At 49.2% G+C, this 25,026-nt stretch overlaps 6 protein-coding genes across 6 annotated transcripts; 2 read left to right on the forward strand and 4 right to left on the reverse strand.

Moving 5' to 3' along the window:
- Positions 1-56: 56 nt before the first annotated feature.
- Positions 57-3,522, reverse strand: LTR84_002417 (uncharacterized protein; the record flags this gene model as incomplete). The annotated part of the gene is made up of 2 exons (XM_064846027.1): positions 57-945; positions 1,145-3,522. The coding sequence occupies 2 exons, from the start codon at positions 3,520-3,522 to the stop codon at positions 57-59; spliced, it is 3,267 nt and encodes a 1,088-aa protein (XP_064706252.1).
- Positions 3,523-5,112: 1,590 nt separating this feature from the next.
- LTR84_002418 (uncharacterized protein) lies at positions 5,113-5,757 on the forward strand (the record flags this gene model as incomplete). The annotated part of the gene is made up of 1 exon (XM_064846028.1): positions 5,113-5,757. One exon carries the CDS (start codon positions 5,113-5,115, stop codon positions 5,755-5,757), a length of 645 nt encoding a protein of 214 aa, XP_064706253.1.
- Positions 5,758-9,731: 3,974 nt separating this feature from the next.
- Positions 9,732-10,851, reverse strand: LTR84_002419 (uncharacterized protein; the record flags this gene model as incomplete). The annotated part of the gene is made up of 2 exons (XM_064846029.1): positions 9,732-10,255; positions 10,338-10,851. 2 exons carry the CDS (start codon positions 10,849-10,851, stop codon positions 9,732-9,734), a joined length of 1,038 nt encoding a protein of 345 aa, XP_064706254.1.
- A 7,361-nt stretch (positions 10,852-18,212) lies between these two features.
- Positions 18,213-19,178, reverse strand: LTR84_002420 (uncharacterized protein; the record flags this gene model as incomplete). Its single annotated transcript, XM_064846030.1, has 3 exons — positions 18,213-18,835; positions 18,899-19,111; positions 19,166-19,178. The coding sequence occupies 3 exons, from the start codon at positions 19,176-19,178 to the stop codon at positions 18,213-18,215; spliced, it is 849 nt and encodes a 282-aa protein (XP_064706255.1).
- Positions 19,179-19,572: 394 nt separating this feature from the next.
- LTR84_002421 (uncharacterized protein) lies at positions 19,573-21,150 on the reverse strand (the record flags this gene model as incomplete). Its single annotated transcript, XM_064846031.1, has 2 exons — positions 19,573-19,921; positions 19,979-21,150. The coding sequence occupies 2 exons, from the start codon at positions 21,148-21,150 to the stop codon at positions 19,573-19,575; spliced, it is 1,521 nt and encodes a 506-aa protein (XP_064706256.1).
- Positions 21,151-23,181: 2,031 nt separating this feature from the next.
- Positions 23,182-24,927, forward strand: LTR84_002422 (uncharacterized protein; the record flags this gene model as incomplete). Its single annotated transcript, XM_064846032.1, has 5 exons — positions 23,182-23,184; positions 23,249-23,615; positions 23,790-24,049; positions 24,104-24,503; positions 24,554-24,927. The coding sequence occupies 5 exons, from the start codon at positions 23,182-23,184 to the stop codon at positions 24,925-24,927; spliced, it is 1,404 nt and encodes a 467-aa protein (XP_064706257.1).
- Between the last annotated feature and the right edge of the window lie 99 nt (positions 24,928-25,026).

A 25,026-nucleotide genomic window follows, 5' to 3' on the forward strand; every position in this document is an offset into this window, starting at 1 on the left:
ATGAAAGAAAACCTGTAACCGACCTCTGATGCTCCTCCTTGAAAGTGTAAGCCAACTCAGTGGATGCTCTTCAGATGCTCAACCAAGGCTTGTAATTGCTCACGAACTTCTTCGGTCAATTGCTCCTCGGGCTCGCCTAGCACGCTGACCATGATAGGTGCCAACTTGGGTGTCAGTCGCTGGACCGTTTCATCTTGATCACGGTATAACTGGATAATCATCTTCCATACAGGCTCATTCTCCTGGTAATCGTCCTTCAGGGGAAGGATACCGCTTTCGACCAGGACTGGCAGAACTTGAGAAACAGGAACCTTATTCTTATGCTTGAGAATCAACCGTGAGACGCAGCCTGCAGCGTTATCCATACACCGTGCTTCTGTGACATGAAGAACGCCCTCGAGTTTCGAGAGGATCTGCGGGTATGCTTTGAGAACGGTCGCATCGTCATTCGACTTTTCTACCAATCGGCCTATGGCGTATGCAGCATTTGACTTTGTCTGGTTGTCTTCGTCACCCAAGCGCTTCAACAGAATGGTCATGATCGATGATGTGTATGGGGTAACTGCGCCCTCCATGCCGGTGATGGTCTCTGCTAAGACGCCACAGGCTGAAGCTCGGCCGAGAGATTCAGCACCACTAGCATATCGGAGGACTTGTTTCTCGAAGATCTTCCACAGCTCACCAAAGTTTGGTCCCAAAGCAGCGGCGAGACCAGAAATGACATCCATTGCACTGTCGACGATGACCCACTCCATCTCTGTGCCTTCAAGATCCTCCTCGTCCATAGCACCTTCTGCTGCATCAATTTGGCATGCATGTTGCTTCGTGATAAGATCAGTGACGGTTTGAACGATCTTGGTCAGGACATCAGGACAGGAGAGTAGTGCAGGTCCGGTCATCTTGAGGTTCTCGGAAAGGGCTCGCGATATTTCGGTAACAGTGGCTCTGCAGTTCTTTGTCAGCTATATTCACAGAAAGTAATTCTCTAAGATTGACAAAGTGAGGTAAAGAAGTCAGAGGGTTGAAGATCGCTTTCGCTTCATGCACAATTTTGTGTCGGAGTGAGCTGGGTTAACGAAATAGCTTCATCATGTTGAGGTGTAAATGGTTGCATTTGCAAGGGGGAACAAATTGGAACACTTACGCGTCTTCTTCTTCTGGCCACACATTTAGGGTAGCAGCCATCAGAATTTCACCAAACTTCTGCAGTTCTTGTGTTGGCTCAACCTGGAGTGGTAGACCAGCTTTCCATTTTGGTAGCTGCCCAGATTCTTCAGAAATATCGTAGAGCGCGGCATAAGCTCGATGTAAAGTGCTGAGAGTTGCTTTGCGCACGTTTTCGTAATTGTGCTCAACCAGTGGAAGGAGCTTTTCGACCGTCTTTTCGAAGTAGGGCAAGAATGCAGTCTTTGTGTTGGAAACGACATCACCAATGACCTCTATAGCAATCTCTTTCTCGAGCGCAATCGGGGTGACGGTTGCAAGATCGCCCCAGTCACTGTCATCGTCCTCATCAATATCCACATCTTCAATATCACCATCTTCGGCATCGTCATCACTGTCACTATCGGCGGCAGCGACCTTGACTTTGCGTCCAGCGATGGTGACCTCCTTTCCAAGGAGATCTTTTGCACTGTCACCAAGTTCAACTTCGAGATCGGCTTCTTCTTGATCGACACAGTCAAAAAGACCTTTGACGACGCCTCCGAGGAATGGAGAGAAATCTTCCTCATACACCTTGGCGAGAGATCCCCAGAGAATGTAAGTGCTCTCTTTCAATCTGGAATGGTCTAATTGTAGGGCTTCGTCACTAGTTTGCATCAGAGGATGAACATAGTTTTTGAATTCAGCCGCACCAACAGCCACGGCAAACTCGCCCATGGCGTCTGTGCAGCTGGCACGTAGTTCGAGTTCCTCTTCGCTTTCTTTCTTTGTGATGAACTCCTGCATTGCGTTCATGGAATCGGCAAGGTATGGCAGGAAAGGTGCCTCCACTGTAGAGGCCAATGACCCAAGCGCGCCAGCGGCCAGAGCCTTGATTTTGGAATCCGGGTGCTTGAACAACTTTTGCAACAGTGGTGCGATCTGGTCCAAGTATGAGACGGCATCACCAGCATCCATGCCATCAACAACTGCATCAATGGCACTTGTAGCGGACTTCATGATGTCGATGGCGGGTCCTTCTTCCTCGCCATTATAGATGCTCATAGCTGCTGTTAGGTTCTTCACCAAAAGGGGTATGAGTCTTTCGTGTTGTTTTGTGATGTCGTCGGGCAGGTCATCAGCGAGTCGGGCTGTCGTTTGAAGAGCTGCTTGTCGGACGGTGACTTCGGAATCCTCGAGCAAGGTGAACAGAAGTGGAAGCACCGAACTCAGTTGTGTACTTAAAAAGTCGGGAGCGCCCTCAACAACGAATCCGAGGGCTAGAATACCAGCTTGACGGTATTTAGGATTTTGACTCTTGGAGTACTGTGGTAGAACATCGAGGATGGGGACGACAACTTGACTTGCGGGTAGGCTCTGTGCCATGGTATCAATCAAACCCAAGGCTGAGCGGGCTGGAGTGATATCATCGTCATCAGCCGAAGCATCATCGATCTCGGTAATGACTTGAAGCATGCTCTTGGTCAGTGGCTCGCCCATCTTGGCACCCTGGACTCGAAGTCGTCTGTACACCACGCACTGCATGAGAAAGCTAATGGCTTGAGTTCTTGTTTCGTCTGCCGCTTCAGTGTTGGTGGCTAGTTGAGTCATGAAAGCCACGAGATCTTGGAAATGTTTGGAGAGTAATTGATACTCGGCTGTCAATAGAGTGTTGAAAACCTCAAAGGTCAACATGATGTAGTCATCTTTTCCCGAGTCAATGGTGTCTTTGAGCACTGCAACCATATCAGGGAAGATGTTCTGAAACGATTTGATCGAAGAGTGGTCTTCCTCTGCGTCAACCACCATGGCCATTTTGGAAATTGCGAGCATGGTGTTGACTCGAACCTCCAAGCTCTCAGGATCTCTTATGGTTTTACTGAAGAGGGCAAAGAGTTCTTTGAATTTGGAACTGAAACCATCGCCAATGGTCTCGAGAATGCTGTATAGAACATAGACACCCACTGCACGTTCGGCTGCTTTTGTGCTCGTTGCGGCCTGTTGTAGTAATCCTGGTAACTCTGGCCATTCGCCGTCATCCAGGTCAATCTTTGCAATAGCACTGATTAAACGAGAGGCAGAGTGTCGAACGAGGGAAGAGGACTCGGACAATGTTGCCTGGAAAAGTTGATTGCGTGCATGTTCCCGCTGCTCGGGGGAAATCTTGGTCCAGTGCTTGGAGACTAGAGGTTTGGCTTGGGTAGCAGCGAGTTGCTTGAGTTCGGTGCTGTCGTGGGAGATGATGAGTTGGACTAGGAAGAGTAGGGACTCGGGCTGCTTGTAAAATTCATTCTGGAGGATATTGGTTGCAGTTTTGACATTGCCTTTCTTGGGATCAAGAACAATGGCCAACTGCTGGAGAAATTTCTGCTGATCCATGGTGCAGATGGACCGCGCGTGGGGCTGCTAGAGGGTTCACAATAAGGGAGCAATAGATTGAGAGCAAAATTGGAGGCTCAATGGAAGATGGATGAGAGAGTGGTCAAAGCAGGGTCTTGCAGACCCTTTGACCGTTATCGATGGTTGATGAGAGGAGATTGATTTTTTTTTCCACTCGAAAGATGTCCAAGGAAGATTGACGTTGCATGTGGAAGAGCAAACAGAAAAAATATTAAGTGCTAGTAACTAGTGGTTCAAGTCATTAGGCTGCATCATTGTGCATATAATTGGTGCCCTCCACAAGTCTACCCGTACTCGTAAGCTTGGGCTTGAATCACGGGATTGAGATTCAAGTTTAGACGGCTGCACCAGGATGGCGTTATGTTCCACCGTAGAAAAGCACGACAAACACGCCAAGCCCCTCAAAATCTGAAGATGGGCATTCAAGTTTGTCCCTCGTGTATGTTAGGCATGGTCCCCGGCCGTCTCCCCACCACGGCTACCCTAGGTGCCTAAGGAGTGTATCCTGTCTCCGCGGATGTGACTGACGTCCTTACTCATACAGTTCGTCTGACCAGGAATTCTGATACTGCCGAGGCCATCCATGTCCTGTCACAGGTTCGCCCCGACCATTGTCCCAAACAATCGCCATCTGAAGATGTCCAGGCGATAAGTACATATCTTCGTCGTCGTTAGAAACGGGAATGGGTCGCTCAAGGTAACACCCATCGGCCGTCTCACCAGCGGCTACGACAGGAGCACAACTGCATGACATACGCAAATGTTTGGGGCTGAAATACCTTCTTCTTCCCGAGTAGAATTGTACCTAATGACTATGTATACACTCGTTAGAAAACCTGCCCTCAACATAATAGAAAGCATAGATTCTAGAACCCAATCCTGCATAGTTTCGGAGACTATTCGAGAATGAACTCAACATCTCCCTGTCCAGGCCCGAGCCCCCATGGCCAGACCCGCAATCCAGATGTTCTTAGTCCCGCCCGTTAGAGGCCTCTCTATTCAAATTCAAAACTGGTGAGGGTCTGGAGCGATATGGTATGGGCCAGGGTGGCGATTCAGCTTCATCCCAAGATGCATTCAATCATGTCACTCTAGCCATCAGTGCCCAGATGCCCCTTTGCGTGAGGATACACAGACGAGCACTAGAACGAGACCATATTGTTGGTTTCTGGTTCGCGGATCGACCTCGCGTGGTCGGGTTTGCCTCCAACATGGGCTATTTTGTGGGTACCATCCGCCTACGACGCACTTGGGATATGCTATATATGCGCCGCTCGCACCTGTTTTTAATCCCTAACCGGATATCTCGTCCGTCCACCATTACCCTCCCTGCTGTCCACTCGCTGGGGCATTCTCTCTCTGTGAACCCCCTCAAAACCTGCCTGCATGTAGGGGTTCTTGTTCACTTCTTTCTCTTCCATTCTACCGCTTCATTCTTCTGCGTTCTGTACCACCTTGTTCGGTTTTCGACCATTCTCATCTATTCAACGACCTTACGATCCCAATAGCTGGCCTCACGGGGTACGACTAAACGAAATCGATGAATCAACTAGCACGATAAACCACCGTATGTCTCAACCACTGGCACCTCGACCTTCCCAGGGTGGCGCTAGCTCACCGACTCACCAATCTTCACAAAAACCCCGGAAAATCTCCACAGCATGTGGCGCATGCAAACAACGGAAAACGAGGGTAGCACTCCCCAACAGACCCATCTCCATCCACCAAGCTGATCATCTACAGTGCACTGGTGGCAACCCGTGCGAGGCGTGTGCGACTAGAAGAAGCCCGTGTGTATACGATGCAAGCTCCGACCAGAGGAGAAAAATCGCAAATCAACGCAATGTGCAAGACCTGGCGGAAACACAACTAGACCTCGAACGGCACAGACAATTACTTGGAGGCATCATTGCCACCATCAGAGTCGGCGACGACGAGGCCAACAGAGATTTGTACCGTGTCATTCGAAGCGGGGTTGATTTGTCGCAAATCGCTGCTCACGTACGAAACGAATGTCGGGCAAACATAGAAATACAACAAGCATACGATGAGATCAATTTTGTGATCGACGGTCCACGCGGACTTCCCTCGCCCACCCAATTACTTTCCGAGATTCCTTCCAGGGAAGACACATTTGCACCGGCATCACTAGAGTCAGAATCAAGCGAAGCGAGCGGAAGTATGTTTCTCGTTGACAAGCAGCCAAATGCGTAACAATCGGACAGAGAAGAGAAGGGGAACGCGAAAGACGGTATGGAGACCGAAGCTCACAAATTGCGAACGTATCACCGGATGCAAAGTGTCCCCGGAAATTTGGAGAGACTCAATTTTCCATATTCCAGTCTTTATTTTCGGCTGCAAGGTCTTGTGGTTTGCGCGATGTGGCACCCAGTGATCAGCTGAGCGCATATTCGCCTTCGGCTGTTTGAATGGTCCTCAGAGTGCGACCTTGGTTTTTGGCGCCATATTTCAGATACGGCAAGAATCCGATCACTTTTGCCGATATCACACCCCAGGACATATCGTGAGGTCGTTCACTGCATGGCCAGGGAGCCATTGAATGAATTTCGTTATGGCCGATTACGAGGTATGACCAACCCACGCACTGAAATTTCAACCCAGACTGATCATTTCTGCAAGGATAAGGAATGACGAATCGACCGCGCTTGCCATATCCACAGTTGCTTCGTTTGCGACGGTGTCAAACTTATCGTTACAAGTGGCGTGGAGAAAAGTTCCGGGCCATGACTTGGAATGTGCCACCAAGTATCCCATTTCGAAAGGCACATGAAGTAAGCACGCTTCCAAACTCTAGATAGATGTTCGGAAGATAAAACTCCTCCGTTCTTTCTGATGGTCCCTTTCGGTCTATCTCAGATCATAGATGATGTACCAGTCATACCTCGCCCAACAGTTGCTGAATCTATCGACGAGCGACTATGGATGCCCATATTACCGTTTTCCGCGTGACGAAGTATCTGATGAGATTGATTTTGACAGGTGCAGAAACTGGAGTAATCTGTTCCCGTACCGCTACTACAATGTTGAATCAATACCTAGGTAGTCATTGAAAATGACAACCAGGTGGTGCTGCTGCGGGCTTTGGTGATTACCGCTCATTACCGCTCATTACCTGTTTTTATTTTTAATCAGGAGCTAAAAAGACTGCCAATTTGGCATGACCCCTCAACCCCAGTTTTTTTGATGCTGTCCGTGTCAATCAGGGCACCTACCTAGCCAGCAGTGCCAGCAGTCGCAACTAGGAATATTGCCACACCAGTATTAGACGAGCCATCCTTGTTTTATTTGCCCCAGCAAACCCGTCATTCTATATCGACGATCACTGTGTTTAGCGATGACATTACGTCAAAACCGGAGATTCCAACCGGTATCAGCACTATGTATGTCATTTGACTCTTTCACCTTATCTCTCATTGAATTTGTATGCCCTGGGTAGGCATGTAGAGCAATAGTCGCTTGAGTGGTCGCACGGCCGAGACATAACATCCAAGCATTATCTACGGCTCCTCGATTTGCCACAAACAGCGTTGGGCCTAATCTATATGCATATCCCCCCGCGTCAGCTTCAACTAGATTCAAGCTGCAAATGCCTAGATACTTTGCTCTTGTCCGCAGTGTATAGCGATCCTTGATCCAACGTGATATGGCTCCTTCCACTCGCGCACAGGGCTCTGTGAAGTGCATAAGAGCAGCCTACCGGATCACAATGTTCTCTTATTATGTCTCACCCTGACACGGTCAAGGACTCCATTGCACAGACACCGTCAGCCACGACTAGCTAATCAGAGCCGGTCGCCTCCAAAAAGGCCACAACAGCATCAAGAAATTTGTTTCCTAATTCCCAAGGCCTTATCGAGCTTGACTGGTACTGAGGCTCTCACCTGGAAGCTTTTCCAAACTATCTGATTTCCATGGCTGGGGTGTGAGAATCTGATGCGAACGCATTGCATTGATGTTATTCTTTCACAGGCCATGAGTTGGTTTCTTCAGCCAAGATCCGCCTCGAGACCTGCGACTGGATTGCATGTTTGCTGCATCATCCTGGATTGTGATTCATGTGCACTGGCTAATAAGAACTGTGCGAATGGAGATAAGGATTCTTGACCAGGCATGTAACAAACACACCGAGCACGATCGACAAGTATCGCAACCAATGTGTCAGTGACGCCTCAGGATGTCGAGGCATACTCACGAACCTCGAATGCGAAGCCGCGTGGAGAAAATTCATATGATTGGGCTGAGTGAGGACTGTCAGGGAGATCGTGAATCGGAATTATTTCTCCTAGATTGGCAGGTGATTTCCTACCATTCCTAATGCGCGCGACCGCAGAAATACTGAGGGCTCTTAGTCCAATTGGACAGTCTCATAACATTTTCGATTCCGAAGCTTTCGTATTGCTAGCTCGCTGGCACTTCCAGATCACGGACAAACGCCTTGGAGCCCCGGGGTGTTTGAACACTTTGCGCTATGCGCCCCACGAGATCTGGGAAAACAGTTCCGGTATGCGGTGACAGCGAATGATGACTAGTGTTATTCTGACCAAATTTACAGCGAGTTTCTACCAGCAGAAATTTCAGCCAACTAGACTTTACCGAAACCCAGATTTCTTGCTCGCGGACTGGGGTTAAGATTCTCTCACCAAGCTATCCCAATTCTGAATTCTGGCGCGAAGTAGCGCCCATGCATGCAGCATACCTAGGTTCCCAAAGGCCTATTTCGGTTGTCGCGAAAACGTCGTAACCAGTGAGCAGATTTCAGCAGGATTCCACCAACCGCAAAGATACAGAAATGGGCCACGCTCCGTTGTCCTCTGCGGAATACAAACATGTGACTCGAGAGAGATGATCAGTATGCGAGACTTGATCGCGATCAAAACTGGCAAACAGGAATGGTTTGCCTAGAGCAAGTGGTCGAGTGTCAGGGTCACCGAGGGGCATCGCCATCATGCAAGGCTAGCGATGTGCGGAGTCCTTCTCCAAACCAATCGGACGTATTGCCATGAACCGAAAATCATTCGCCAGCATGCAACCACACTGTTTGAGAACATTTTGGTCACAGTTTTGGCAAACCGAGTTATTTAGTCTTGAGGGAATGGTTAGTAAAAGATGTGAGCTGAAAAAACTACCTTTTGCATAAGGGTTACTCACTAGTTGCATTGTTGAGAGCAGAACCATGTTCCTCGGAGTACGGTAACCAGATTTGCAGGCAAAGGGTCCTGGAAAACCGAAAACTGCAACTGCATCTTCCTTATGATCAAAGTCTTCGAATGTCTGTAGATCTCCAACATATTCGGGGCCGGCCCAGGTGATTGGATGCTACGAGTTGATTCTAGACTCCAGTCTCATTTGGTGAATGACTTGAGTACTGGGCAGCAAACCAACTTTCTGAACCTCCGTTTAAGAGGTGAAGTCATGGCCAATATGATTGGTGTAAACGTTGCCAGCCATGCAAGTGATCGTTCCATATTAATCGCTTGCGAAGAAATGCCAGAGTACAAACAAATGTGTCTGCGCGTTCCATGTGCAATCATTGGGAAGAACATCCAAGTCCGGCCTTACTGGATTCCACAAACCGCATGTCGAATTCCCCATGGTCTCTTATCGAATGACAAGCGGTGTTACTACAGGGGTCCACCAATGATTTAGCCCGGGCCCAGTTAGATGACAGCCGTGTGGTTTTGCATTTCCGTTGCTGGGCGATGAATCTGTTGCTTTTGGAAAAAATGTTTGCCGTTTGTGGAAATATCCAGTAGTTACGAAATACACCTGGAGGAAATCCCCGTGAATAGTACGCTAGGTAGCGTTGTGCCTGTTGTGCTAGGCTGACTTCCTTCTTTCTGCTTGCTATATCCGGTGCTGGTGAATGAAAGTCCATTTCAGACTGACTCACGGCCAGAAGCAGCAACGTTTGCTAGCAAGACGATGGACATCCACCACAACCTTGTCAAGTTCCACCCCATTCATTGCTGCATCACGCCAATGACCAGGCCTATAAGTAGTCTTCTTGCCAGGAGATCATGTGCTCATTGCAATATTGGCATTAGCGCAAAGGAGTATCAAGGAGACACTTCACCCACAAAATCCAAAGCCAAGGAGCCATTCGTCAACAACTGACAGAAGAAAAAGCCAGTGTTCTCTTCGGGGAGGCGTCTCGCCAAATCAATAAGTCAGACGACGTTGCACAGAATGAGACTGAAAAGCCCAAGGAGGAAGTCGTAGCTGAGCGCACTAGTCGCTGGGTCATCGTTGACGGCGGCCAGCGGAGTAACAACCGGGAGTATCATGGCGGTGTGGACGATTTGCATGACGATACCACCGATGACCAGCGCAAGGATTGAATGGCGGTACTTTGACCACATACTGACCACGATTTCAGTTTGCTGCGGGTTTCGAGCCTGGAGTGCGGGCCGGAGAAGCAGAAATGGGGCGAAGAGTAGAAGGCGACTGACAACCAAGTTTGGCAGGAAATATGGTATGTCGACGGAGAAGCGCGCAGCAGTTAGACTCGCTAGATAAGCAAGAGTGATTATCGCTTGGGTCTTTGACCCGGGCGCTTGCCAGTTTTGACTCGGAGAGGAAGGCTGCACCTGTAGTGCTGTGGCGACGACGAAGAGATTTTGAGTGAAGGAGACCGGTAAGATCTGATCAAGCAGGAGGTATGCCCATAGATGAGGAATCTGGAGTCGGGTCCCTGGATGCCACCGTGACTGTCAGTGTTATCTGATGTTTCGACCGTACCTCCAAAGCATCAATAGCAATTCTGTGTGACTGACCTTTCACACTCATGTACAAATTCCAACCAAATGAGTACAGTAGAACGAGATGAGTCCACCAGAACCGCCGAGGGTCACAACAGATGACTCGTGCGAAATCTTCGAACAGTGTTGATCCTTTTGCCCATTCCCAGATACGAAGGTTTGTCATTGTACTGAAAACACTGTCGGTTGTAACGATATTGGAGAAAATTGGCTCCTGTCTCAGTGTCCACTGTTGATGAGACCGGATCAGGAAATGCAGCATGTGATAGGACAGTGTCGTGAAGCTCAAGACCGCTAAAGAGGTTGCTGTCTTGATTTTCCTATCGAGTTCGCGAGCATGGTTCTGTCCGTTTCCGCGTCGTGATGGGCTGCAAGTGTTCCATCGTCGGTGGGCGACAATCAGATCCCACGTCAAAAATGTCGTCAAGGCTAAGGCAGCCACAATATACGCGAAGAAGATAGACGCACCGACTACGTTGTTGATGTCCTGTTCGTGGGAAATTTTGGGTCGTGATGCGTTCGAAGGCATAGTTGTTGAGGAACGCCCAACCGCTAGAAACCCTCAAGTTGAAAGGTTCATCGGTCTGACGAAGAACAGAACAACTGAAGTCAGCAAATTATGCCTCAAAGTTTGCCTTATTACTTCAAGATATCTGTGGTAAACCACGCAACGCCTTGTGGTGGATCGCTTGTTCTCGTCCCGATAGAGTCGTGACGACATGACATCAACCATCGACCGAGGTCAAGCATTTCCGCCTCATGCCATACATTAATAACAAATGAACCTTCCAGAACAAAATATTGTATTGGACGATCCTCTTCGGTCTGTTGGAAAAAAAAATAAGCTTCTCACCACCAATTATATTTGTTGTTTATACAGGAAGAATGTTTTCGAAAGAGGGCAGTACTTAGCAACGGGAGGTTAGTAGACTGTCACAGTCAAGATCAAGGGCATTGGAAAAATGAAGTCGAACACAACTCAATGCCAAATCCTATTACATGACGAGGAGATATCGTACCAGAATCAAAGTGGGATCTGAAGCAACGAGGGAATGGAGAATGGAGAAAGATCCAGACGACATCGCGCTCAATAGACACATTGATCGTCACTTAGCGCAGCATACCGGCTCTTTTATCAGGGGTCGATTTCACCCCGATGTCTGGTACTGAGTCCTTTTCAGTCAGGCTCCAGCATGCAAAGGACGATAGTTCCCCCCAAGATCTGTCAGTCTCTTTTCTCTTCAGCCAGCCTGAAATGCGTGAGCGAATTCCTCTCGATTTCGTCAGTTTGTTGAGGATAGTGCTGCGCCAGTTTTCAGTCCAAGGTAATGGTAATGGATTTCCTGAGAAAGATGAGCGGTCGTGAGCATGTTTTCTGGTTCCGTGGTGGGCAGTGCTTCTACGCTTCATTTGACCAAGCTCTAGTATTTCGATGGATGGTCTTTTGTTCCGTTCCTGCGGCTGCTGCCAGCATCACGTTATAGTTCGGAGGGCAAATCTCAGGCCTCGAGTCGACATTCAAAGCGTAAGGGTCGTAAAATTTCGACTTTGGGACTGGTTCGATCTATTCCAAACGATTTTGAAAAAGATGGATGTGTGTCCTCCCTGTGTTCTAGCTTGAGTGTCGCAGGTTGTTTAAACGGGCTGTTTCTGTCACGAAAAGCAGGTTCCATCAAAGAGCAAGGCCTACTGCAAGCCTATTGAAAAAGTTGAGACTCATTAAGAGGCATGGTTGGAGTTCCAGCGTTTTCAACGTAGCTGTGAGGGTTCGCTGGATCTGGAGTATTCAGCACTTCGATACTACGAAGGCACTGCGAAGTACCACTGTGTATTGTAAATTGGGAAAAGGGGTCTCAAAACAACGCGACACGAAGCCCAAATGCTTCTGAACAAAACAAAGTACTACAAAGACCAGTATAAGCCTGGAGAGTCACGCAAAAGTCTGGAAAGGCGCAGGTAGTGATCCCCCGGCTAGAATATCCGGGGCACAACCCCCTTCCAACTAGCGTCGCAAGGCTGGGAAAAGTAGCAAGATTCCGCCCACTTTTTCTCACCCCGGATAGAAGAGCTTTCAACTTGGTTCAACTTGACGCCTCGTCGCATACGCGTTCGTAGCTTGATGTTGCGAATTTTCGGCAGCAGTTTTCTGTATATCCTCAGTGTATTGCTTGAGATCTGTGGAGCGAATCGCTGCCAAACCATGGACAAGTCGTCCTCTGGATTCTTGGAAAAGGTATCCGGCGCGCAGGAAAGGTGGTATTCGTTTCGTGGTGCGACCACTCAGAGATAAACAGTCACTCTTTTTCTTGTCCATACCAGCTGACCATCTGAAGCTCGACAAGCTGACATCTTAGGGCTCATGACCGGTCCACGCGATGAATTCCTGGTGTACAACCTACCTGATGCCTTCCCTCATCGACTTCAGAGCCCGAATCGACACTTCCCGACGTAAATAGGACTAAAGGTCGGCGGAACTTACAGAGATACAAGTGTCGGCTTGCCTTGCGAGCAGGTAAGCGCAGGGCGAGTTCAAATCTAAGAGGAAGAAAGTGGGAAACTACAAATGTATTAACCACGAGCGAAGACCGAGACCGTAGGAGTCTTGCTGACCTTTAATACACCACTTCCCGTCCATCCTCAAGCCTCTGCCACTCATACCGGCCACCTTAAGGAGAGAGCGCGAATCTCAAACGATCTATCAGAGTCAGGGTGAAAGTCACGACCCGGTCATGTCAACCACGGTGCAAAACTCAGATGTATTGCAGGCAGCGCAGAGACATGATCGGCGCCAAAAAAGCTGTTTGCAATAATTCAACACTTTTTCTCTCTTATTCGCACAGAACAAAAACAACCCTTGTCTCATGCTCAAGGTGGGGGAAGTACAGCTTATCTAGTGATGGGCCAGGCTCCTCGAATGTCTACACAGGATTCGATCACCTTTGCAGGCCAGACGCTGGCGGTTCAGAGTCTGAGCAATCATGGCCTGGGCTAATTCGGTGATCTGTCAAGAGACGTATGATTGATACCATGATGCGATACATGCGCTTGGGAACGACATGATCGATGGCACAAGGTGGGTTGTCTTGTTCAGTGTTCACGATGAAGAAGCGTCTCGTTCGTTGAGGAAGTCACGAGATTCTGTTTCCCGCGGAACCGTACGGCGTAATGACATGCAAAATTGGGCCGTCAGGCAGACCTCTTTTTCTGCACCAGCCATCATACTCGACGACACTGTTGCTCAAAGGCAGCGATCGGCCGTTCCCCTATTGCAGGACAGCCTTGTGTTCTTTTTTGCAACTGAGATTATGTCATGGTGTGACATGATCGAGGTGGCAGAACCCGAGGTGCGTGAATTACAGTGACGGCTTGCTAGACAGTTGGCTACCTAAGGGTACCTGGCAGGGATGCATTCAATGTGTATCTGAAGGCCATACCAACTTTCATTCGTTATGCATTCCCGAGTTCTGCTCCTCTTGCTGCCTTGTAGGCGTTCTTCAACTAATTGTCATTTGTTTGTCGATCACGTGATTCGATCTGCTCTGGAGGGTCAACTCGTCAGTCACCAAAAATCTGGGTTGGATTTCAGGCATCACAATGAAGGAACGCGAGGTGAACAGGATGTTTCCATTTTCAGTCTTGTACTAGTGAAGGGCCAAAATCCAGAGCATTCCCACCAACAATTCTGTGCGTGAAATGAATTCCCTGCTTGTCAACCAAATCGAAAACGCCTGTGAAGAAAACAAATTCGAAAACAAACATTGGACCAAGAACCATACGCGAAAAAGAGCACGAGGGTCTAAAACTTTGAATCAGAAATGGCGTATAAAAACATTCTTGGTACAGCCATAATCGTCTCCTGTCAATGGGGATATTTCTAATTCTGTCCAGTGATCCTGTTGATATGCAATTGTCCTTAGTTCTGTGACCTATTGATGGCAAGAGATTTATCAACAACACCAGGTAACATGTGTGCATAAAAGAAGATCGCCGAGATGGATGTGCATCGCTTCTCGGGTTTGTTCCGGCAGACCAGGCAAGTCTGCATTTATCGACCTCGATTATGGTTGATATGTTGTTGGCCACTGCCCTCGTATGCGGCGTCATCGGCTGGGTCAGCGTCATCAAGATCAGCATCATCGAGGGTGGATGGAAGAGACACGGGAGTATCGGAGCGGCCGCCAGTTGTATGGAGAAGATCGTGAGAAACATTGTGGGCATGTCCAGATTGAGTTGCCATGTGACTAGATGGAAACCTGGGATTTCTCTGTCCAACACCAATTCTATTGCTAGAAGGATAATTCCGCATGGATTGGCCTTTGCCCCAGATCAGTTGGTGTCCAATGAATTCTCAGGGATGTTTCTCTTACTATCGCTCGGTACCCGGTTCATTGTACCTTGTGTGGAACCCTGAGAGGCCCGTCTTGAATCTATTGGTGATGGCTCATTTCCCGCAATGCTTTCGGCAGCCAACGATTGTGAAGCTGGAGTTGAAATTCTTCTGGAGGAGGACTTTCTAAGCAAGAGTCAGAAAATGGGGTTTGGCAGAGGTTCAACCCCACGAACTCTGAGCTTGAAGGTGTGTCGATAAAGTCGTCCATCGGTATACCGTGCAACGTCTTCACTCGCATGTGTGTCATTTGTGGACGGCAAGACATTTTGGAAGATGATTGCTTGTAAGACTCCCACCCGAGAGATACAGAGGGTTTTGCTTCTTAAATAGGTAGCATTGATGGGCTGCAAATCACATGGAACATCGAACTTGGGTCTGTCACGACCATTTTGGCTCCTGTCCCTTCTTTATGACTGACCAGCTTGACTCACCAACGACTTACCACAGGATCTGGTTGACTGCCTCATGACAATACGGCGGTGTACATCCCAAGGTCCGGATCAGCTGTGTATGTGTGGCTCTTAAAAATCTCACAGCTCGTAAGTGGTTGCTTTGTTTCAATACTAGGCAAACCAGGGCAGATTTTTCACACCGGCGCAGCTGAGATTTGGACTTGTAATCCTCGAATCAACATGGCGCGAGAAGGTTGGGATCGTGGCAAATGCACCAAAGCCCAGTGTGGCTCATAGGTGCTGGAGGTTGCCTGTTGCACGAGAAGGAGAGGATGCAAGATGGAAAGTGGATGGGGAGTGAGGCGCCCACTGCAGACGGAGGACACAACTCGTACATCTGGGGTTTGCTCGTGCTAAACTGGGTGAATTTAGTTAATTGGTGATGAAGGAGTCGAGGCCATTGCCTGCCAGTCGCCCTAGGGCTCGCTCAAAGGAGCCAAGGGGTGCGCCTTGTGTTTCTGCCAGCGGGTGGCAGTGATAAAACAGAACGGGCTGCGGAATCAGCCTTTGACTGACTAGGTAGCAGTCTCACAGGGCGGAATTCGGGTGTTGGTAACTTTTGAGGTGCAAGAGCTGGCTCGGAAAAAGGTATCCCCTGTTGGTCGCTCTTGCCAGTTGCCCCTGCCTGCCGCCCCTGCCGCCCAGGATGCACTCCAAGTCACTTCCCTCAATGATTCCGATGCGAAGTACCACCAGAATCTTTCCCAAGAGGGGACATCAGACCTGTCGTTCCTTTCGATGCAATTCGGCCATGGATACATCAGCATTGGATGGATCTCTCCAGTTGACTGCGCTTCTTATGGGGACTCTCCAAAAGCGAGGCGGCTTCTTGTTGTTCTCGTGGCCCAACCGAGAGCAACCACAGTCCTTATCACTTTCCTCATGCTCACCGCTGGCCAATTCTTCTCTCTCGACAACAGCAGGTCTGCATGGCGGTGTGAGTGTTCTGGACCTAATGCAGTCGTCTCTTGATCACTATTCACATGATCATCTTCTTCTGCATGGGTTGTGTCACTCTGGCTCCGCGTGTCCTGCATGGCTGCCCAATCTACTTAGGTACTGCTCGTTTTCTCCATGAATCAATGACGAGGCCTGGCAATCGTCTCTCAAACACATTGGTCAGTACCTGAAATCCATCTGGGTCATTTTAGCGTGCTGTCATACCCAGCTCTCAATTTACTTGGTTTGACCACCGAGTGATGATGATTGATCGTGTCATGGGTGTGTTTGCACCAAACGCCACCGCCGCGGTCCTTGGGACGGCAACGGTATGTCTTCGATCCGCTCTGAGCTTCGCACCAGTCTGTTGTGTCTTTGGCACCTTTCTTCGCTTGGTATTGTGCGGCAACTGTTGGAGGCTTTCGGTTGAGCAAAACAACCACTGACATCTTGCTTCCTGGCGTTAACGATTTCTGCGAACACTACATTGTTCCTGGTCAAGCCGAGCCTCCCTGCTGCCAGCTCCCTAAGTATAAATTCAGAAGTTGAACTACGTCGTCACAGTCCAATCACAACATCTCGGGGTTGCTGGAACAAATCCTATTTATTCGCTGAAAAATGAGCTTGTGGGTTTCCCGCCTTACCAATGACACCGCTGCACAGCCACGATCAGGTTTGCTGTGGACTATCACTGAGCCATACAGTCCACATCCAAAGCATTGCGGTAGCGTCACCCCGATGCCGGGCCCTCTCTCCGGCCAACAAGTGTCGGAGTCAGCTTTGGTCGCCGTACGTTGTCTACAATCGCACTAAACTCCTGTCGTTTAGTAGCATGAGCACATCTGCCGTCGTCTGCTGGACTGAAGTTGGTTCTCGTCCCAAGTCAGAGCATGTTTCCTCGCGATCCTTCTCAGTCCTTCTCGTTATGCGATGGGATGAATGTTACTTCTCGCCTATCACACCGCTTTTCCAGTGTCCCCGAAACCCACCTCAAAACCTAGAACCCGCTGTTCTTGATCCGCTCGTCGTTGCACCTGAAAGAGCGCCTGCGATCTCCACGGTATTGCGTCTTCTTTGCATCCCCTCTGGAGGTTTTGTCTTTTGTTCGCATGAATACTGCAGTTCTAGGGCGGCAGTGTGTTTGCTACTCTTGGCTCCTCTCAAAATGCCGCCTCTAGAGTCATCGACAAAATCTCCGTCCACATGCATTCCCGCATGCAAGGCTGCCTCTTTCGTCCTCATCATCTCCTTCCCCTTCCTCGGCCCGCTCGAAGTTAAATTTGAAGTGAAGCAGCCCTTCAAACTTGAGACTGTGGGTTGGAACACACAAGCGTAGCCACCAACTCACATCCCCATCCAGCATTGGAAGCCCCAGCAAGCGAAGGACTCGTACCCATGACACACCTGAGAACTGAGAAGCTGGAAAAAAGCCCTGGCGGAGCCTGATACAAAAACTTGAAACGGGAGCATCACGGTCCATGTACACACCGGAAGCAAGGCAGAAACGCAGAGTCGAGACGTGGCCGCCGTTGGCATTTCTTTGTCTCTTGACCAAGATCTAGGGAATCTTGAGGGCGACATGAGACGTTCTGAAGTGGTGGGCTCCATCTCCTTATCTTGCACTCCTCTGGAGTTATCGAATGAGTTTCTAGTGGAGGCGGGTAAATGAGTTGGAGGCATGAGAAACGACTTGCTGTCTCCTCTCTTCGACAGGGCGGCATGGCTTGTAGCGCAACTCAAGCACAACTGCGCTTTATTTTCTATCCTCTGGGCTCTCTTTCTTACAGGCATATGATCAATTGAGGAAGATTGTTCATATTCAATGTCATCATTGTACAGCACAATGCTTACGCATTAAAGTCTATCAGTCCTATCACAATTCGTGGGTATCATATGTAAGTGGTCTAACCTCCCTTCCTCTTTTGCACAATGTTCCAGGGCTCCAAAGCCATGTACCAATACTTTGAAACCATCCAGCTTTTGGCTTGCGGCTGAACGGCGCTAGTCCCAATGATAATGTGAGTCCTACCGCCTTGCCGTGTCAGGAGGTGTGTGATAAAGGTATTTCAAGCGTGTTCCAACCTCGCTAGTAAGGACGACTACATAAGACTAGTCAGTGTCTGGCGTGGTCTCTTTGCCAAGGTCAAGTATTCCACCATATGCCCTTCGTGGGGTATCGATCAGATCATAGGCCAGCGCACCAAGGACACACATGAAAGTGGCCAAAAACTGCCAGAGAACCATGAGCAAATCCCCAATACCCCAGGGCACGAGGAACTTGATCCATTCACTCGTCTGGTAGAGGTCGTTTTGTGATTGGATATAATACTGCTCGCCTGAGGTGTCGCCCCCAGAGATTGAGCTTGCGAGAGTAGGAGATGGAGATGGAGGAGAGGTAAGAACGCTGAATCTGTTGTGAGTTGGTATGGCGGTCGCCTTTTTCTGGGCATTCAGGGGACTAATGATGACCACTTTCTTCCTAGTCTTGTTGAGGGTGGTGTCTGCTCGCTCGTAGTCCGGCAACATCGCTGAATTCGTGATGCTATCAAGGTTGTTCCCCTTCGAGAGGACGGGATCATAGACCACGCTTGGCTCTGGGCCAGGCTCGGTCGAACCCTTGACCAGCTGCAGAACTGTGACCAGCTTGACGGGTGCATTGTAAAATGGAACAACCCAGAGTTTGAAATTCTGATGAATGGAAACGTAAAGCAGTAGCTTCTCCGGATCAAATGCTGGCGTCAGTCCTGTCAGTCGTGTTGCTCTGAAGGTTTAGATGCCGATGGTTCAGGACTTACCGACACTGTCGACCGAAACATCAATCTCGGGACTGAGAATCTTGTACCAGCGATAGATCTGGGTGATGAGCCATCTTGACCATGGGCTACTGCCTGTCCGGCAGAACGGGTGGGTAAAAGAAGCCGTGGATGTGAAGTAAGATTCTATGGTATCTCGTTGAATATCTGAGGGTGCCGTGCATAAGGTTCGGATGATATCTGGAATTTCCGCAACTGGTGCAGTGTGTCAGTCCATGGTTGTACGTCGGTCCAAAAGCCCGAGATTACCTGGATCATCCATGATGAGAAGACTGTCAAGTCGGTGCCTCTAATGGGCAGAGGTCAAGAAAGTGTTTGGTTTTCGAGGCTTGAAATTGAAATGGAGGTGCTGAATGAGCAGAAGATGAATTTGCCGCAGTGATTTGTGTATGTCTATCCAATCGTACCTTCCTCACGTTTGGGCATTTGACTTATGGAAAGAGCAAATCTCGAGATAGAACTTCGTCGTGCGAGTAAGGATGACGTCACTTTATTTATTCCTTCACATGTTTTCTGGACGTGGCAATCGCTCGTCATCACCTCGAGCTCCATCGTAAATGCTTGTAGGGAGGACACAAGGCGCGAAGTCCCTCTCCGGACACAGTAGGCTGAGGACCTATCTATTTGGCCACTGCGCGCTGGAAGAGCTCAGACTATCAGCTAGGATCCTTCGAGGCATCCAAGTAGCTACGTTCATAACCAAGACCATTCCGCAGCCGATCCTCCTGTTCCACAATCTTCCAAGGTAGACTCTTCCCAATCCCAAAGAACACAAACAAGAACCACTTCCACCGAAAAGGATTGATCAACGTAATGAACAAAAACCAATAGATCAGCTCCGAGTACGTGAAAAAGTCAAACGCGTCGGTCGGAGCCAGTGATTTGACAGTGCTGGTGAATTCCACCCATCGTTTCATCCACCATGGCCGTGGAGTTGTTAAGGGATCGACGAGGAACATCAATAACATCCGAGTGTAGATCCCTATATGGTATGATCCCACAGTTCTGCAAGCACTGTTAGTTCTAACCCTACGGAAAATATTGTTCCCATGGGAGACCTACCCGATCGCCGCAACATACGTCGAGTTGATTGCGCAGATAGAAGGTGCATTGGGTGGGAAGCATTGTACAAACCATCGTGGCGGGAGAAAGCCTTCCTGAAAGGCCTCGTCTGGCAGGAAATCCAGACTTGGCCTCTTGTAGCCAGTTGCCATAATGATTATGTCGCCTTCAATGACGCGGTGCCTCCCAACGCCACCTTTTGGAACGCCCTGAGCTCGATGATTGAAGTAAATGCCATTCTCACGAACTTCTTCAATATCTCCGCGAAGCCAATCTGCTTTTCCCGCTCGAATTTGATCAAAGATCTCCGAGTTGACCATAGGTGTTTCGGTGAAAAGACCCCCTCCAGGAGGCGCGATATCCTTCAGATCGCGATAAAACAGAAGCCGGAGCAGGTTCTCTGGGATCCATGAGAGAAAAGTCTCTTGACCGAATATGTTGAAAGCAAGAAGCGTGTCAATAAAGGCGTTCCTAGGAATTATCCATTTTTCAGAGCGAGCAAGAACGCTGATCTTGGAAGCCCCGGTCTGAACTGCCCATTCCAGAGCCTCCACTGCGCTCGCCCCTCCTCCGATGATGAGAATCTTCTTCCCCCTGGCATCTTTGTTGTCGAGGTCCGAAGAGTGATAGATCTCTCCATGAAAAGCCTCTTGGCCAGGTAGGCCAGCCATCTTCGGATCACCACATGTTCCTATGGCGGGTATAATACCATCGAAGCGGCCTTGGGAGCTGTCGTTGACGATCCAACGCCCTGACTTATCCTTGTATATCTTCTCCACCCGAGTGTTGAATTTTGTCTTTTCTGCAATACGGTAGCGTTGCCACACCTGTCGAACTTGGTCCACTATCTGGTTTTGCTTCGGATAGCCGCCTTCCCATTTGATCGAGGGATGAAACCTGTACATGAGACTATGAATCTGAAGACCGGACGTCGAGTTGACTAGTGACCAGATACCACCCAGATGTGACTCGTCTCCGGCCTCAAATAACGTGACATCAAATCCATGGCCAACACAATGAGCAGCGGCCGAGACACCAGTCAGGCCTGCTCCAATGACGGCGATCTTAGGACGACGTAGGCGTATTCCCGGTGCTGGTGGTGTGGGCGAGAAAATCTTGTCCAGGAACCACTGCAGCAAATTGTAGAGCCACAGAATCGGAGTGAACGCCATCCTCACATGTGAAAGTGATTGACCTTGATGAATTTCAAAGGAACGAGGACTGGCAGCATAAATATGTTTCTCACAAATTGAAACGTCATTATGCAGGTACCACAGTCTCAGTTTTCCTTCACATGTCAGCCCGTAGGACCCGTGCGGACATTAGTTCCGAATCTCGATAGAAATGTTTGGCAAGGTCCAGGTACGTTGGCATATCTATCTCTGAGCCAGAAAACTCCCCAGGTACTGTAATCAGCATCGACTGAACGCCTACCATGATGATGAAAATGTTATACGGGGTTCTTCTCAGTGACCCCAGTGTAGATCAACAAAGCCTACCCGACTGAATGTTGAGAGAGGCCTCGCTCCATTCAGGGCATGCTAAGTCAGAATCTGCTGATTGCCAACAGTCTGTTTGATCATTATTTAGCAGTAAAGAAAATACTCATGACGGTCAAGTGAAATTTATTTTTGAGATGCATAAACTTTGAGAGGCACGTTGCGTCAATCACAATAACAATCCAAAACTAGCGGGCAAAGAGACTTTTTGCCTCTGCTTCTTGGTCGCGGCACAACCAGCGCGCGCGGCCCGGGGCCCCATCGGCTCGATGCGGCAGGGTCATCAACCCTAGCTGCATTCCGCTCGGGCCTCTGCTTAACTAACAATAAGTTCATAACTCGATGCCTCGGGTCCGCACCTAATTAGTTAGGTACTTAGACACAGAGGAGAAGAGGGAAGTACCCCATGGTTCATCTGCACATCAACTACATCTATCTGATACCTTTCTGGATGCCAGGAATCCATCACATAGATCTGCGACAAGAGTCATAAACCATCGAACTTCGCGAGCTGTTGGAATATCCGTTCAACCTTCACAGCTCTGAAAGGTATCCATGGAAAATGGATGCGCATGGCCACAGGGAGATAAAGAAAAGCACTCTCCATGCGCAAACAGGCTGGGGTTGCCCACGAACATTTTGGCCCCTGTTCCCATGCAAGCGCGGGAACTCCCAGGGCAGCAAGAGCCCCCTTGCCTCCCGCTCTGCTATCTTCGATCAACTCCCAACTTCTCACGTCCATGACGGCGAAATTCCAATATCATGTACAGAAGATAAACCGTTCGACTTCTCGCAGTATCGCGCCTTTCAATCGACCCTTCAGACGAGTTGCACTGCTCGTTCTGCGCATGACATTGCTTGCCGTGCTTCTCAACGGTTTCCGCAAGGCTGAGTCTGATCACGATCTAAACCAGCCCCCGCTTGGTGCTGTTCGAATTGATAGTCTAGGTTCGTGATTGGATCTAAACATGCTGTCTGGCGAATAGTCGAGATTTGAGACAGACCTAGGCAAAGAGTGGCATCGCTCCCGACACAATGTGCAGGGTGTGGGCTACATTCTCAGTCTAATATTGGACTGGAGGCTGAAGGCCAAGCAAAATAGTATAACAAAAGTTCTTGCATCTGCTCACCAGTTCACTCGGCAAGCCGCCTAAAAGCGCCTGCTCGAATATTCAACACGGCTGGCGATAGCACCATTGCTGCGAAAGTACCCGGACTCCAGAACTTCGCCAGCTGTCGTACAGTCCAAGCTCAACTCAAGAACATAGGATATTGGCTCCACTTGCGTAGTCCAAATCTTAGTCACTGTCCATACCCCATCCGTCGTTGTGTTCTATGCAGACCGTCAACTGGGACTTCAACGACTACGAAGCAAGCCACGGATTGTTTCCCATGATTGGCAACCTGACTAGTCTTTTTAGCATCTTGCTAGAGCTTGCCATGCCACTGCGGCTCTGAGAATGTCGAGTCCTGGCCCCAGACTTGCTTGCCCCTCACCGACCTCGACTTCCCTATATCAATCACATGGCATCGCAGGTTTCGGGTTTCCCTCAAATTTTCCAGGTCCTGTGACTATCCGCATGCTGCCTGGTACATTATCTGGAATTTGGAGAATAGTGAAGTATCGGCATTGAAATTGTTGTCTAGCTCGATAGCCAAAATCAAACGATCTGCAAGGCTGAAACGCAGATTTGAGCTCCAGTAATGGTATGTGTAGTGTTTTCTTCAGCTTCAACGCGAACAGTTGACTTTTACTGAAAGAATTCTCCAGGCTCACAGTAGCGACATCTTACTGAATGTTACCAGCTCATATCACTCGAGATATGACGCCACTTTGCCCGAACATTATGCTTCACAGCAGGATCAAAATGAGTGGTCGCAATTCCTGCCTTCAGCCCATCAAACACCTGATCAACGAAAGTCCTGGCCAGCAGCTCATGCCACCTACGTGCATCCCAATGACCAGAATCTGACAGGAAAATTCAACATCCACGCCGTCTACGCGGACGATTCTGTGGGAAATAGATCTACCAGAATCCTGGGCCTTCGGTGGCAGACATTTTTCATATTTCTGATATTATTAGTGCTGGTTGTATTGGCCGCGGTCCTCGGAGGTATATTCGGCAGTAGAGCTGCCAGTAAGTCTGACGTGACGCAGTCATCCCCGTAAGCCTTCTTCATGTCGTTCATGCTTGGTCATTAACTCCAGCTCACTTCCATACGACCCAGTGCATCCGTTGGAGGATCATCGAGTGCTTCGTCTTCTTCAAGTGCTCCTCTTTCTTCGACGACAACGCTATTGACATCTTCAGCCTCAAGATCTACGGCTACAGCTTCGCCAACAGCCGCTATCGTGGTGGACAGAGGTGCTCTAAAGTTTCCTAGCTTGGCTGTCACTCATACTGGCAACAATACGCATATGTTCTCACTGCGGAGCGATAACAACAGTATCGCCCATTACGTCTTGGCCCAGTCAACCTGGACTGTACACGGAGCCCTCAATCTCTCCAACTTACCGGCTACCACGACATCATTGACAGCCATCTCATGGAGATATTCGAATGCTGATGAGGTGTGTTGTTGACTAATGGCCACGGACCTCCACATGCTAATACAAGTTCTCCAGATTCGACTTTATTATATAGATGAAGATAGTCAGATCATCGAATTGACTGGCCGATGCACAAGCGCCACTGCATGTGAGTGGCTCGGCCGCAGAGTGATACAAAGCTCGGATGTTTCAAAAACTGCTGGATTGACTGCCGTGCACTGGGGAAATGCATCCAGTGCGGATGGAGATCAAATTCGTCTTTATTTCGGAAGTAAGAAGAACTCGCTTTATGAGCAAGCCTATAGTACAGTGCTGGGAGGTTGGGCGAATGCAACTCTATTGAAAGCTACCATCAGCGAGGGAACAGGGCTTTCTAGTGTGGTGCCGATCGATGTCGATAATCCTTTGCAACGCGTCTTCTCGATCGATGAAAGTGGGGATATGGGTTGCCTTGTGGGAGAAGAGGAACTCACGAGTAAATAATCAGCCTCCATTCGCCTGCTTTTGAAGCTAACAATCGCACAGGCTACGACGTCGAGTTCAGTGAGGAGTACAACCTAACACGACCCTCCAGCTTCGCGTCTTGCCTACATTGGAACACCGAGGAATCTGACTTGTTCGTTTCAGTGAAGCAAATCTCGGAAAGTGGTGAAGTTGTGGAAGCCTACCGAGGCGCGGCCGAAACCGGTGCATATTACACAAAGCCAATGAGCGATTGCCCCCACGGCGACAGTCCCGGTGGTGCCATTGCTGCAGTCGGCTACCTCGATGATGTTTATGGAACGAGCCAGATGTTTGTCTACGACGTTGGAGGTGCCGTCACTGAGTGCTGGTGGCATGATGTCGCAACTGATTCGACCACGGAATGGAAATGGACCAGCACCCTCATTCATACATAATCAGACGTCTGGTAGCATCAAATCTGCGTGGATATATTCTGGGTGGCGAGCCTCGGGGACGCCAGGCAGCCACAACATTCGCCAGAAGCGACGCGATGT

This window comes from Exophiala bonariae, assembly GCF_035927105.1.
Source record: "Exophiala bonariae strain CCFEE 5792 chromosome Unknown scaffold_13, whole genome shotgun sequence".
NCBI lineage: Eukaryota > Fungi > Ascomycota > Eurotiomycetes > Chaetothyriales > Herpotrichiellaceae > Exophiala > Exophiala bonariae.